Below are 15,630 nucleotides of genomic sequence, written 5' to 3'. Positions count from 1 at the left end.
CAACAAATATAGATAGATTATGTGTGCTAACAGATTTACCCAACTCTTTACATCCTTTATGAGGTTAGACTGTTGAGCTTTGTAATTAATATTTTCCTAAATAAAATTATCATCAAAATCTAATAAAAAAAAATATGACTTATGAGAGACTCGAACACTAGAATCTATGATGCACGAAAATCTCTCAAGGGCTCCATTTCAAAGTTTTTGAAATATTTTCATTTTGAAAATGCTAAAAAACGTTTCCAGTTCGTTATTAGAATTCCGCCTGTAATATTAGAAAAATATAAAAAATACAAGGAAAAAATGCTAGTTTAGATATGAATTTTTTTTTGTCTTTTAAGTGAATTTTTTTTTTTAGAATTGTTTTGAATATATTATGAAATTTATATTTATTTTTAATTAAATAATTATTTTTTATATTAAAAATTATACTTATAAAAAAATCTTATAATTAAAAAAATATTATTATTATTTTATTTAATATCATATTCATTTTATATATTTTTTTTGATTATAACACCATCACGAGCATTTTTTACTGCTCGGACTCACGATTCCAGTCGGAGATGTAAATCAGGGAACCCAATAGTCAGTTTCGATCCCTAGTGTCTTTCCGTTGATTTGACTGTTAAACTTTTTTATCTAAATATGTCTCAAACACGAAACCTGAGAGCCTAAAGAGCAACACCCAACAATTTGTACTTTGCCCGTTGATCCTAATTTTATTTTCGTATACTCAACGGCGAAGAACGAACTGATAAACTAAACTACCATTTAGGGTATTTTTTTATTATTTTTTTGCTTCTGTTCACACTGTCAGCTCAGCTCCAATAATAATAATAATAATAATAATAATAAAGTAGGGATGAGGGTCTGTCTATATGTAATGTAATGTAATGTTTCCTCCAATATTTATTTACAAAGACATGTTTTGTTTGGGTTTCCCAATCCAAGCGTTGCCAGCTCGATTCATCGACGAGAAGGTGATTCGCGGGGAAGAAACCCTAGAAGATAGCTAGAGAGGCAGATTCGCTGATTCATCTTTCCTTCTCTGCGAGTCACATTGCATGTGAAGATCTTCGATTTCCATTCATATAGGAAAAGGTCAGCTTTTCTTCTCCACGAATCTGTTCTCCGCTTCCCTCTAATTTCCTCGTCTTCGTTCTTTATTATTATTATTATTATTATTATTTGTTTGTTGTTGTTGTTGTTGTTTTAAGCAATCTGGTTGGTTTCCGGGAAAGTTTCAGAGTTTCGATGGCTATAGGGTCGAGGAATTTGCGAATCTTGGCTTGTTGTCCAAAAGAAAGGAGGACCTCATAGAAGTGAAATGGGAAAAAAAAAAATTAGGATAGATAGTAAGCGTCGGATTTGAATATGTTTCACAAGTTATGTTGGCTCCATTAACCTGCTGCCATGGGTAGAATTATGGCTTTGACCTTTGATCGTTATCTAAGTTTATACGATTGATGTTCTGATAAAATTACTAGCTGAAATGAACGATTTTGAAGCGTTTGCAGATCTGAAGCAACTATATATGGGGAAGAGAGTTTTAGCTACTATTTAAGTCGAAGATTTTCTTGTACTGGACAACCTTACCATCTGATTTTCAGATTGCAAATATCTTGTACTGAACCCTTGTCTGTCTCATGTTGGGAGGAGTTTTTTTCTTGTTCTTTTTTACAATTCTTTTTAGCTTGAGGGTGTTCTGACTAACATTGATTTAAAGTTCTAAAAAATGACGGCTATAGATCTCTCCAACGAACTTTCCTTTTTCCTTGTTTATCCTTGTCCAAAAATTCAGAAATGCCCTTCTGTAGATTTTTTTGTATGTTAATGAGTTTTAATTTTGTTACTGGAATAATGAGGATGTTTCATTCGATCATCTTTCTTGTTGGGTGTCCAAAATGTCTGAAGTTTTTTCTTATGCAACTTTTATGTAAACTTTCAAAAAGAAAGGGTTTTTGCTTAAGAAAAGGTTCTTGCAAATGATCCTTGGAATACGCATATATCTTCAATGTTTTTCTAGCTTTTTTGGCAGTCTGAGCTTACTTTAAGATGAGCAGAGGCTAGCTTGGTGAGAGAATGAGTGAATTTATTTTGGCCTTAGCTTGACAATTGGAGGCTTGTCTGGCTCAGCCCAAACTTGATAGGGCTCGTGGCTTAATATATATGAAGTAGTTATTCTTAAATGTATTTCTTTCTATCTAGTTCCCATGAGTTTGTGCTAGTCCTCCAGTTAGTCTCAAACCGATCATGTTGCGTTTCAGGTTCACATTGTTAGTTAGTAAAACCTTATGTTAGTAAACCCCAAACCTTATGTTTCATGGACTTAGGTACAGGTGCTGGACACAGGTTTGTATCTAGAGGTCAGACTTGTCAATTTAATGAATATTTTGATATGGAAATATGTCTCTGAGCATAGGACACAAGCACGAGGATATGATATAGAGAACAATAAATCTTACTACCCTATTCCTACACCTACAAATCTTTGATCTTTTAGTTCTATAACAAAAAAAATGAGGTTTTAGGATCCATGAATTGTCAACTATACATATATATCATATATATAAATCTAAAAATGAATTCATTTTATATTTGAAATTTAAATTGTATTGAGTTAATATATATATTTATTTTAAATTATAAAATTTATGTATTCTCATCTAAATGTAGAAAGAATATATTTCTTTTTTCTGTTTGTCCTGCCTGTCTTTGACAGCCCTAATGAAATGCCCATTCTTTGAACAAAAAAGAAATCCTACAACCCATCCTATCAGAATATAAAGAAATCCCACTCACTCATTTATTTCTCTCTTATCTCCGTAACATAAGTTAAGGTTTCGAGGAACAAAGTAGAGGCGGTGGCGACTTCGGTGTAGGCCGGAGCTCACCGAGAAGCTCTTGCAAGCCGGAAGTAGTCATTGAGAAGCATCGCCAAACGTGCTTGTTGCAAGCCAAGATCTTGTTGGAAGAAAGACAATCGCAATCCGAGCCAACCCAAGACGCCAACTAGGTAATTATGGCTCGTGCAACCAAGATCTGGGTTAAAACAACCCAAATTTGCCATGTCTGACTGGAGATATGCAGCTCCAATGCTTATCCCTTGGTGTCATGTTGTGAGACCGGTACCATGCCTGAAAATGCTGAGTGTATCTTAGATAGAGTAAAACATATAAGTTTTTGGGTTCCCTCTTCGGGGATCACTAGGGAAGAGGATCGAGTTGGTCCTCTGAACCAAGGAGCGAGTCTTTACCAACTTCAAAATATTCGATTTTAGGGATTTCTTGTTAAGTTATTAATGATAGGATTCACACCATTTTTGTCATGGATTCACTTGTTCTAATTACTTGAATTGATTACTAAATTGGGAAGAAGTTGTTTCTCCCTGTGTTTACACATGCTATGTGTCAAGAAGGACTGGGAAAAAAATGCTTCTCTTCAATCTTATTCCTCTTCCACGGGTGAATCTGATTTATACACAAACTTCCTCTTTAGATTAGGAAGTTGCTAAAACTGATTTAAGAAAGATTCTAAACCTAGATTAGGAAACCTATACAGCTTTTAGGATACAACAACTTATGGAATTATACAGCCATAAAAATATCAATCTAGATCTAGAAGATACACTCTTTATTTAGGAAATACATATAATCATTACCATTAATCAACACTGATTTGATCTTGTCCGAGAATAGAGACAAGATCTGATCCTTCATCGCTAACACTCCCCCTCAAGATTGGGAGTGGATATCATGCATCCCAATCTTGCTCATCATTCTTTTGAACATGGCTGCAAGAAGTCCCTTGGTTAGCACATCTAATAGTTGATCACTTGAGGAAACATAGGAAGTTCAAATCAATCTACTGTCCAGTTTCTCCTTTACGAAATGTCTATTCACTTCAACATGTTTTGTTCTATCATGTTGAACTGGATCGTGTGCGATACTAATTGCTGACTTGTTATCACAGTAAAGTTTCATAGGTGTTGTCCATTCAATATTGAGATCATCTTATAATATCTTTAACCACAGTAGTTCGCACATCCCTAGAGTCATAGACCTCCCCTAACAAGGTCTAACAAGGTACAATAGTCGGATGCTGACTTTCTATCTACAACAAATATTGCATAGTTAGCATTTGTGTAAGCTTCTAGTAACATGGCTTCTCCTTTCTTGAATAAAATGCCGCTCCCAGATGTGCCCTTCAAATAATGTAGAATCCTATATACGGCCCTGAGATGAGTTTCCCTTGGGTTATGCGTAAACTGGCTGACCACTTCTACCACATAGGCTATGTCTGGCCGAGTATGAGCTATATATATTAACTTTCCAACCAGCCTTTGATAAGCTCCCTTGTCAACCATATTATCCTCTAAAGCCTCTCCTAGCTCATGATTTGGTTCAATGGGAGTTTCAACTACTTTGCAAGCTAGCAACCCAGTATCATTTAGAAGATCCACTACATACTTTTTGCTGAGAAATAAAAATGCCCTCTTTTGAATGAGTTACTTCTATTCCCAAAAAATATTTCAATCTTCTCAAGTCTTTGATCTCAAATTCTCTCACCAAACATTCCTTTAGCTTATTCATGCCTTCCCATTATTTCCGATGACAACAATGTCATCCACATATACAATAAGGACTGCCACTCCTCTTGTGGCCAAATGATGGATGAATAAGGTATGATCTCCTTGGCTTTGCCTATATCCCATGTTGAGCATCACATTTGTAAATCTACCGAACCCTTGGGGACTGTTTCAGTCCATACATGGCTTTCTTTAGTTTTCATGCTACCAGTTCTTGTGTGGTTGGACCATACCTTGGTGGCACTTCCATGTATACTTCCTCTTCTAGATCCCCATGCAAAAATACATTTTTTTCATTAAATTGATGTAGTGGCCAGTCTAGGTTAACAACCAAAGATAGAAGCACCCTAACTGTATTTAGTTTTACCACCGGTGCAAAGGTGTCTAAGTAATCTACCCCATATACTTGTGTATATCCCTTGGCCACCAATCTTGCCTTCTATCGATCTAATGACTCATCAGACTTGTACTTTACTGTATACACCCATTTACAGCCCACCAGATGTTTTCCTTTAGGCAATTGCACCAAATCCCATGTTTGATTTTTTTCTAGGGCGGCCATCTCAGCTTCCATGGCATCCTTCCAATTCTTAATTCTTATTCCCTATAGCTTTAGAAAAATTTCTGGGGATAGGAATGGTATGAAGACTGGTAAAAAAGGCCTTGTGGGTAGATGATAGCTTAGAATAGGAGAGAAATAGGTGTGTCTGTTTGGTATAGGTTCTAGTTTCTTTCCCAAGTGCAATGGGCCAATTAAGATTACACTTAGATGTGTCTGTTTCAAGAGTGGGATAAATAGGTTTCATAGGGTTATTATCAAGTGTTGAGGAATCGGTTATGGAATTACCTAGGGATGGCTCTAGAAAGTTGGCTGAATTGTCAGTATCAATCTTGTCTGTAGTCGAGTCAGAGCTAGCAGTGGATGCTAAGGCTTGCATAGGGTTAGATTTTGGTTTCTTCCTCCTTGAATGCACCTACAGTGGTCGAGGAGTTGTTGGAGAAATTTCCTTTGATGTCATACCTATTGAATCCTTCAGATTAGGAGATGAATTCAAGGAGGGTGACAAATCATAGTCTGAGAGAATGAGAGGATAATCTCTACTAGATAGAGTTAGGTTCTGTTCTTGAGCTTTAGAGTGTCTAAAATAGGACTCACTTTCTGCAAAGGTCACATCTACAGACACGAAAAATTTCTTTGAAGGAGGATGGTAGCACTGGTAACCTTTTTGAGTAGGGGAATATCCAATGAACACACTTTAGAGCACGAGGATCTAATTTCTCTTTATTGATTGTAGGAATATGGACATAGGCTGTACACTCGAATATCTTGGGTTGCCAATTACTAGTCACATGAAAATCAGGAAAGTAGCTAGTCAACAATTGAATTGGACTACAAGATTCTAGGGTTTTTTATGGAAGTTTGTTTATGAGAGAGGTGGATGTTAAAGCTGTTTCTCCCCAATAATGTTTAGGAACATTATGATGGAAGAGAAGAGCTCTAATAACAACCAAAAGGTGGCCATTTTTCCTTTCGTCCATTCCATTATGTTGAGGGTGTAGGGGTAAGAAGATTCATTAATGACACCTTTTTGTTGAAAGAACATAGATAGGGATTGATTGAGGAAATCTTTAGCATTGTCAGACTAAACCGTTTTACTTCTACCTCAAATTGATTCTTGATCATATTATAGAATATAGGGCAAACATGGCTTACTTTTGACTTTGTTTTCAGCAAATATAACTAGATTACCCTTGTATAATTATCCACAAAAATAACAAACCATCATGCCCTAGAAATATTGGAAACATTTGATGGACCCCAAATGTCACTATGAATTATAGAAAAAGGAGAATCAATTCTTTTATTGGATAAGGGAAAAGACATCTTTTTATGTTTTGCAAACTCACACACAGCATAATGAAAATTCTTAATGTTGAGACCCCTAGCTAATTCAGGAAACATCAACTTAAGAGTGAGGAAAGAGGGATGAGATGACCAAGTTTGTAATGGTGTAACCATAACTGATCTGTGTTGGACTACGCTAGGCATGACATGAGAAGAAGGATCTCCTTCTTGTCCTGTCCACCTATTTCCTCAAGGTAGTATAGTCCTTCTCTAGCCCTACCAAGCCTAATCATCTTTTTCTTGCCCTGTTCATGTATCTCACATACATTCAAATGAAAAAACACACTGCAATTAGCATCTTCAATGAGTTTTTGGATAGATATGAGATTAGTAAATAACTTAGAAACATGAAGACCATTTTTAAGGGTGAGATATTTTTTTAAGAAGAACATCTCCTTGGCTAGCAACAGTGGTGAGAGAGCCATCTGCCATTGTAATTTTTCTTGAGCTAGGGAAAGGATTATAGGAGATAAACAAATGTGGAAAAGAGGTCATGTGATCTGAAGCACCAATATCTAGGACCCAAGAGTTCTGGTGCACAATTTTTGAAACATGTAGGGAAAAAGAAGAGGAAGAAGTACCTGTGAGAGCAAGTACCTTTTTCAATCTTCTTGTCAAGGGATCCTAAAAAACTCCTACTCGTTCAATTTCTGCCCTATTGAGATCTAGGGCCTCTCCTTGTTTTGAATCTTTTGGTTCAAATTGTTGGCAACTGTTGGCCATATATGCTTGTCCCTGCACTTGGCTCCTTACTGGTCCTCCTTTAGGTGGCCTTCCATGGAGCTTCCAACACTTCTTTATGGTGTGCCTAGGCTTTTTGCAAAAGGTACACCATAAAGAATCCCTGTCCATAGGTTTCTTTTCTTCTCTAGGCCCTTTGCTCTGATTGTGAGTCTTCAAAAACACTAGTGCAAAGCTTTCTCCTGGGAAAGTTTCCAGCATGACATCCCTTCTTCCTTCTTCATGCTAAAGAAATTACTTCATTCAAGAACGACAAATCCTCCTTACCGAGGATTTGTACCTTTATCGCGTCAAATTCTATGTTGAGGCAGGCTAAGAAGTCGTATGTCCTCTCTTTTTTCACAAATCTTTTGTGTTGTGCCACATCCTCACTGCATCTCATCTTCAAGCACTTGTAGTGATCTAGCTCTTGCCATAGAGTTTGCAACAAGCTTGCATATTCTGTGATAGTCTTCACACCTTGCTTGGTTGCTGCCACCTTAGCCCTTATTTCATAAATCTGGGCTGCATCACGGACCTTGGAATAGGTAAGGCTTATTGCTTCCCAAATGTCCTTGGCTATTGTGAAGAACATGACCGTGTCATTGATCTTTGGAATCATGGAGTTCCAGAACCAAGACATCACCAATAAGTCTTCTTCATCCCATGCTGCAAACGCCGGATCCTTGTCCTTAGGTCCTGTTCCCAATAAATGACCGAGCTTCCCTTTTTCTTTAAGAAAGGTGCAGATCAATTGAGACCACTTTAAGTAGTTCTTACCGTTCAATCGGTAAGCTACTTGAAGGTTTTGTAATCCAATCCCCCCCCCCCCCCCCCCCCAAAGGCCCCATTGTGAGTTCCAGCAAACGGTATTTCTGGAATCAGCCGAGTTGGGTGTAGGGTCTTGGGTGGTAGACATGATGTCAAAGAAAATTGATTGAAAAGAAGAAAGGAAGACTGAAAGAGAAAAGCTACGATAGTCCCAAGGAAACTGGTAATTGGGATCCTAAAGCTCTGATACCATGTTAAGGACTGGGAAAAAAAATGCTTCTCTTCAATCTTATTCCCCTCTCACGGGTGAATCTGATTTATACACAAACTTCCTCTTTAGATTAGGAAGTTGCTAAGACTGATTTAAGAAAGATTCTAAACCTAGATTAGGAAACCTATACAGCTTTTAGGATACAACAACTTATGGAAATATACAGCCATAAAAATATCAATCTAGATCTAGAAGATACACTCTTTATTTAGGAAATACATATAATCATTACCATCAATCAACACTGATTTGATCTTGTCTGAGAATAGAGACAAGATCTGATCCTTCTTCGCTGACACTATGTAATCCCAATGATTTACTTAACACCTGTAACTATGCCCTCTGGTCACTGGAGATTATAACCAATTAATGCATTGCATGGTTATTATCCTCAGTAACTCACACATAGGATGGTTTGAGATTGACTAACATTTCCCTTTTCTTCTAGGATGGATTAATTAACCATAAATCCATGGGATTCATTTAGGATCATATAAAATGATAGGTACAAACCACTTGTTTACAAGCTGAAGGTTAATCTTACTAGGTTTTTGGGTTTGTGAAGATAGGATAGATGGTTACAGATAAATTTGAATGGAATAATTGAATCTTGATGGCTTTATGATGAATTTTAGAGTTATCTTGTTGAATTTCCTTACCAAGGCCCAAGAACATTGAAGTAGCTAAAAGAACTTGAATCCCAATTTCATAGCAAGCTTCTTCATATTCAATATCAAGGTACTTTAGTCTTGTTATTGTGCAATAGCCTTATAACTGGTTTAATTACAACCACTGTCTTGCTTTTTTTTTAATTAAAATTGTTACTTGGGCTTGTCTTTGTCATGTCACACCCATGTCAATCCTTTTCTTTTCCCCATTTTTGTTATTACTTAACCTCATGAATTTGATATTTTTGTCGAACTGTATTGTGTTCTTGACAGGGATTGTTCTTAGTTATGGCAAATGTCAAGGGGTCATCGAACATTAAAAATGTGATTTATAATGGAAAGCACCCTTTACTTCCTCCTAAAAGTCCATTTCCAACTACTGCTCCATCATATGTTGATTACATATCTAGTCCTGCTATTGGACCAAAAGGCATTGCAAAGCCAAGAGAGATAAATTCACACCACCAACGCACTTCCTCTGAGAGTTTTCTAATGGAGGAGCAACCTTCATGGCTGGATGAACTCCTTAATGAGCCAGAAACGCCTGTACGGAAAGGAGGCCATCGGCGTTCATCGAGCGACTCTTTTACATATGTAGATGTTGTTAATGCTTCTCCCATAGATTACGTGCCTCAAGATGGGCAGAAATATAAAAATTTGATTTCAGCGCCTTCATGGGGATCCCAAGACTATGAACATTACAAAGATGTGCAGCATGATTCTTTCTACGCAGAACCGAAGTCTTTGGGAAAATCGAAGAATCTAGCATGGGATCTGTCTTTGAGTACAAAGGCACGCCCAAGTGCCCTTCCTTCTGGTAGAGACATTCAAAGCTCAGGTTCATCATGTGTTCCACAGGAATTAGAACAGGTTTCATCTACAGACACTGAAAAGCAGGATTTAGCTGAGTCAGGCCTGCATGATCCCAAAGCTGCTTCAGAGAGAAAAGATCCTTCTCATGCTAAGCCTTCTGCATCTGAAGCAGATACAAAACGTGCTAAGCAGTATGTGCTATTTTTGTTTTTGTTTGTGATTGGTGACTCTTTACTTGATTCTTGGTATTGATGATGATCCTGACACTCAGCTGTTTTTTCAGTTTCTACCTTTTTGCTCTGTTGTGCAATAGAGCGCGCTGTTTATGACACGTCATATTATGCCTTCTTATATTATTTGTAGTAGTATTTTTCTGATGTTTGATGGCTTCAACTGCACTTTTTGCAAAGTTTGTTGTTTAAAATTACATGCTCATGTTATCTATATTTAATTTCATAGTGTCTACTGCTATAGGTTTTAATGATTTCATCAGAGATTTATATGACTCTTTGATTGTTGAAGTATGTCTGCTTGGATTTTCTTTGGGTTTTTGTTATAAGTTCCAGCGCGTTGTCACGCACATAGGCCATGGCGCGACATTGGCTATTTTTCTGTTTTAACGTTCTTTGCGTTTTTTGTTATGCTTTTATGTTTTCATTTACTTAAAGCTTTTGTACTCGTTGGGTGAGAGTGGCTGTACGTTGAGAGGGTGTCCTAAGGGAATATCCTACGTGTAAAGGGGGCCTGGGAAGAGACAAAATAGTTAGGAGGGGTGGAATCTGCTGAGGCAGCACCTAAACCAGAGGATGTATATATCCTCTAGTACCAGCCTGTAAGGGGTATGAAAAAATCTGAAGAATATTATTCTTCCTCTTGTTATCTCTCTCTCTCCCTCTTGAATCTTTCTCTCTCGTTGCTGAATTTCTCCCTAAGCATCCCTTCTGACCTTCTCATCAGTATCAAATTAGAAGGTTACATACTTGTCACTGCCAAGCCGTGACACGTGTTTGTATATTTGGTAAATGGGTAATGCTCATAAGAGAATGGGGACTAGTCTTTTTTAATATACATAATCTTGTATATCCCTCAAGGTCTGGGGATTGCAAATTAACTGTTTTTCTTTTTTCTGATTTAGAGGACCCAACCCCCAGCACCATGAGAGGGGCTTTGTCTTTCCGTCCTTCAGTATCTAGAGTATTTTTTTGTTCACTGTTCCAATTTTGAAGCACCAAGGAGAAAGAGGATGTGAATGAAGCAATAAATGCCTGTAAATGTAGGGGGTGGGGGGCAAACTGGTTAGTGGTCAAGCTTAAAGAAATAAACCAACAGTACCAGGGCAATAGTCCACAAATGCATTTCTAACCTTTACGTTTCCTTGCTAGATTTTCTTCTCAAAACCTGTTTTATCTCAGTTGATGTTACCTTTTCTTTGTTTCAAAACAAGCAAATTAGCAAATGAGAGGTTTCTGACTTAATAGTGTGAAGGCAATCAGCCACAAATTGATAGGATAAACTGAAGAGGTGAGAAACTGAAAATATTTCCTGCCCTTACATATTAGAGGGGCTTGGCAAGTCTGCAACAAGTACGCACCAGAACACCAGTTCTTATCTTGAGTAGCATCTCCTGTTATTTGGCATATGTTGTTGGCAGACAATATTGTCTTGCTGATGAGACAAAAACAGGCATGAATGTTAAGTTCAAATTATGGAGGAATAGTTTTAAGCTGAGCAGGTTGAAAATTATTCTAAGAAAAGATCAGTTTAGGTATCTGGCATCAATTGTTCAAAAAGAAGGGGAGATTATTGAGGATGTTACTCATTGAATCAAAATAGGATAGTTAAAGTAAAGAAATGCTTTAAAAGTTAAAAGGGATGTTTTATTGGACAATGCTAAGATATTTGTTGTATGGATCAAATGTTGGATAAAGTACCAATATATGCAAAATATAAACGTTACTGAGATGAGAATGTTAGTGTGTATGTGAAGCCATGTATTTAAGTAGTGGTGCTTATTGTAAATAGAACATAGGAGATGCCATTGAAATGGTTTGGACATGTGAGAAAAAGATCAATAGATGCACTTGTGAGGCTAGTGAATGAAATAGAGGTAGTCCACTACATAAATTCTAGACCTCCATTCATTTTCTATCCATGTTCACATTCTTCATAAGGTTAAAGACAACCAATAGATGCATCTAGCGGGATTAAGATTTCTGGTTGTCGTTAGCTATGTTTATAGTGGTACTCCCATTAGCTAGATTTCCTACAGTAATGAGGGACGATGAACAATGTAGCTTTTATACTTGACAGGAGAAGGTTGTTCAACTATCACTTTGGGATTTAAAGAAAAAATGCATTCTGTCAATGATGCAAATTCTGCGACTTGTGGATTTCTAGTGAAGATTAGGAGAGGAATCTCTCCCTCCACATGTTGCAATGGAGTTTTTGATTTTATTACTTATTGATGATATTATTTTCAGAAACTGTCTGGTTTGTCCAAGACATGGCTAAAAAATGTGGTCAAGGGTTAAGAGGACGTTAATGCAAACTTCAACTTAACATACAACAAAATTCTAGGTTCCTACCCCTTGTTAAAGTTGAGTTGCTCTTGAAGTGGAATTAATTTAGGAGTGCGCATGGATTTTAATGCTAAGTGCATGTGGAAGGTTCACGGGAGGGAGGGATGGTGGGGCAGGTGGTCTACGGGACCAAGGAGGTCCTGTTGTGGGGGTAGGGGTTGAGAAAGAGGGATTTTGAAAGTTGGGAATGATCTTTAAGTTTGTTTCTTTTGAAGTAGGGTAAAAGTTGGCTGACAAGTAGGCTTCTGTAAGTGAACTTTTCCCTTGTATTGGCTCAGTAATCTGGTTTGCTCAGTTAAGATGGAATCTTCTGGGCTAAGAAATTTAGTTCAGGGCTGATTATTTGGCATGCTTCAATCTTATTCAAGGATTGGGCAAGAGAAGTACTATGAATCTGGGCATTTGTCAAGTAAAGGAGCCGTTTTAGTTCAATTGTTCTATGATCCTTCAGTGATAAAAGTAGAGCATGTTTTCCTTGGAAAATCATGCGGAATCAACTTGGAAAATCTGCGCATTTTTCAAATAAAGGAGTCGTTTTATCTTGCTGGCTTCCAATATCACTTGTGATAATTTGAGAAAATGGGGCCAAGTTGTGACTGAGCGATGCTCAGTGTAAGCAGGGGGAGAGTTGATTGATCATCTTCACTATTATGTGGCTTAATACTTTTGGTGCATGTGCTTTAACACATGAACGTACAGTGGGTGACAACATCTATGATGGAGTTTTCATACTCATGGGGGTGGGTTTGCCCAAGTATGGCCCAGTGTTGTGTTTGGAAGTCTATCTCTTCCTTTCAGCATCTGAGACTGTAGAGAAGCATGTTGATTGCCTTGAGAGCACTATCTTTATTGCACTTGTGTTTTTCTTGGTTTTATTTATTTATTTATTTTTAATTGTAAAGTTGTTCTCTCTCTCTCTCTAGAGTCTAAATTTTTATGTTGAGTTTATTTATGACCGTCATCTATAAAGGAGTTCTCTTTCTTTCAGTTTCGTTTGCATAGGTTTCATGTTCTTAAAGTGGTCTTTTACATGCTCTTGCTTATCAAAAAGAGATTTTGTTTTGTTGCTAATTCAGGTGCGATATTTTTATCTAATATTTAGGTTGTCATCTGTAGGATCTATATTATTAAATATGTTTAGTTGCTACAATTAGCCTATTGATATAATCTGGAGTATTTAGGGAAGACTGATTTGATGATTTAGTTGCTGCATAGACTTGATGAGACGCTTTTTTTCAGGCAATATGCTCAACGTTCACGGGTCCGGAAGCTTCAGTACATAGCTGAGCTGGAAGGGAATGTCCAAGCTTTACAGGCAAGTATCAGTACAACTATAAGAATTGTTTTTGAGTGATAAGTTTGTACAGGAAGTTCAATAACGTGCTGGTGTTTCTAATAACAATTACAGGCAGAGGGATCAGAAACATCAGCTGAGCTTGAATTTCTCAACCAGCAGAATCTGATTCTGAGCATGGAGAACAAGGCCCTCAAGAAACGGTTAGATGGTCTAGCCCAGGAGCAGCTTATTAAGTACTGTAAGTTCTGTTAGAAGTCATTTATTTCTGTTGCTTGGAGGGCCTACAATGGTAGGATTACATATAGATCTGGAGTCTAGCTAGTTTATTTGTTACTTGTGGGACTGTTGCCTCACATTCAAGAGTTGCCGCATTTTCAAGAGTTGACCCATGGATGCTTTTCTTTTTCTAGGGATGCTACTACATAACTTTGGAGAAACATTTTACTGTTGTTCTTGGAACAATAGTTTCGTTTCTGAATTTGTTGGCTTTTCTGGATGCTACATGCATAAGTTGCATCCAGGGACCAGAACAATGGGTGACCACAGCGAACTGTAGTCTCCTTAGTCTATTATTTGTACAATGTCCAAAAAGATTCAATTGAAAGTATAAGAGGCTAATACATTATTTCATGGAGGATGTGTCTTTACTTGTTTCATTTCAAAGACTCAGACGATTCAGTTTCATGCAGTGGAGCATGAAGTACTAGAGAGAGAACTTGGAAGGCTGCGAGCCCTGTATCAGCAGCAGCAACAACAGCAGGAACAGCAACCACCATCTTCTGGCCATAGACGCACCAACAGTAGAGACCTTGATTCACAGTTTGCGAAGCTTTCGATGAAACACAAGGATAACAGTTCTGGCCGCGTCCCCATATCTGGTCCACTTCACATATGAAATATGATGATGTATAATAGCGCTAGAAAACCATGCCATGCCGTCTTTGGTTTGGATGTTGCCATGCCAGTGACGACAGTTGGGCCTCTGCTTTGCGCTGGAAATAGGCATATTCCCTTCCAGGCGCCGTGCCGCCTTTCCAGAATGTGGTTGTGTTAGATGCTCTTGCCTCTCTTCTCTTCTAGCTGTTCATTTCCTGCTTGTAATTTGCGCATTCTCTCTTATCAATCAATCTAGTATGGATGTGCACCTGGTAGTCGATGATGCCGAGAACTGTGTATCTGGCAGACTCACCTGAGGTGGTGGTGACCTATAAGACATGACTGATGATATGATCATCTATCCCCCTTGTATGTTGCAGTGATTCAAATTCATCATTTCCTTTCAGTTTCCTCTCCCCGTCCTAATTACTAGTGACACCCCCCCCATTGCGACTCTCATTGCTGTGACATTAATGTGTAATAATAAAAAGCGTTGCTTTGCTTTGCTCAAGTAATATTCTCTTCTGTTGAAGACAGAAGATATTTTGAGTTTCCAGGTTGTAAGTTATGGTGTCAATTATTTCTTAATTACAGGTCTTAGAAGCCCCCTCTTCCTCAAAGATATGAAAATCTCACTTTTAGAGACCTACATTTGAGCGCTCTCATGAGCAGTCTCTCATACTCTTTTTAAGAGACCTAGTTGGTTGCTTGCCATTAAATGTTTCTATTAGGGCTTGGCAAATGTGTTGTCTGTCTGATAGCTTGACACTTGGGGTTTATGATGTATGAAAACATTTTCGGCTTCCGTTTTGACGTTTTTAAAATATTTTTTTATTGAAATGTTGGAAAACACCAAAAAAAATAAAATAATTTTAAGCTGTTTTTATAATTTTATAAATGTTTTGAAGCCGTTTCATAATATTAAAAAAAATATTGAAAACATGTTATCAATTGGGAAATGCGTTTCAGTACATAAAGAGGATAGGGACAAAAAAAATTCATTTTTAAAATTAAAGATGAAATTTTTGGAGATAGAATTTTTTTCTGACTCAAAATTTATGTTTATTTTTTGCTTGAGTAATTATTTTTTAAAAAAATTATATTAAAAAAGGTCTTTATATTTTTTTATTTACAT

General features: G+C 37.3%; 1 protein-coding gene across 2 annotated transcripts; it reads left to right on the top strand.

Annotated features, from left to right (window-relative positions):
- The first annotated feature begins 905 nt into the window (after nt 1-905).
- On the top strand, nt 906-15,006 carry LOC127809729 (uncharacterized protein At4g06598). 2 transcript variants are annotated; one of them, XM_052348759.1, is made up of 6 exons: nt 906-1,107; nt 1,224-1,423; nt 9,204-9,934; nt 13,562-13,641; nt 13,735-13,857; nt 14,309-15,006. In XM_052348759.1, the coding sequence occupies exons 3-6, from the start codon at nt 9,219-9,221 to the stop codon at nt 14,512-14,514; spliced, it is 1,125 nt and encodes a 374-aa protein (XP_052204719.1). In that variant the 5' UTR covers nt 906-1,107; nt 1,224-1,423; nt 9,204-9,218; the 3' UTR covers nt 14,515-15,006. The 2 variants fall into 2 exon arrangements, with proteins under 2 accessions (XP_052204719.1, XP_052204718.1); XM_052348758.1 differs by lacking the exon at nt 1,224-1,423 and having other exon boundaries at nt 907-1,107.
- The last annotated feature ends 624 nt before the right edge of the window (nt 15,007-15,630 follow it).

The sequence above is a fragment of the Diospyros lotus genome, chromosome 9 (assembly GCF_014633365.1).
Source record: "Diospyros lotus cultivar Yz01 chromosome 9, ASM1463336v1, whole genome shotgun sequence".
Taxonomy (NCBI): Eukaryota; Viridiplantae; Streptophyta; class Magnoliopsida; order Ericales; family Ebenaceae; genus Diospyros; species Diospyros lotus.
This window is presented reverse-complemented; position numbering and strand designations above follow the sequence as displayed.

What these genes read in the sequence shown, in the direction of transcription:
- LOC127809729 (XM_052348759.1), top strand. Translation starts at nt 9,219, where the DNA reads ATGGCAAATGTCAAGGGGTCATCGAACATTAAAAATGTGATTTATAAT. An exon ending in TGTCCAAGCTTTACAGGCAA is followed by an intron (nt 13,642 to 13,734) that starts GTATCAGTACAA and finishes AATTACAGGCAG; the next exon opens with AGGGATCAGAAACATCAGCT. An exon ending in GGAGCAGCTTATTAAGTACT is followed by an intron (nt 13,858 to 14,308) that starts GTAAGTTCTGTT and finishes AGTTTCATGCAG; the next exon opens with TGGAGCATGAAGTACTAGAG.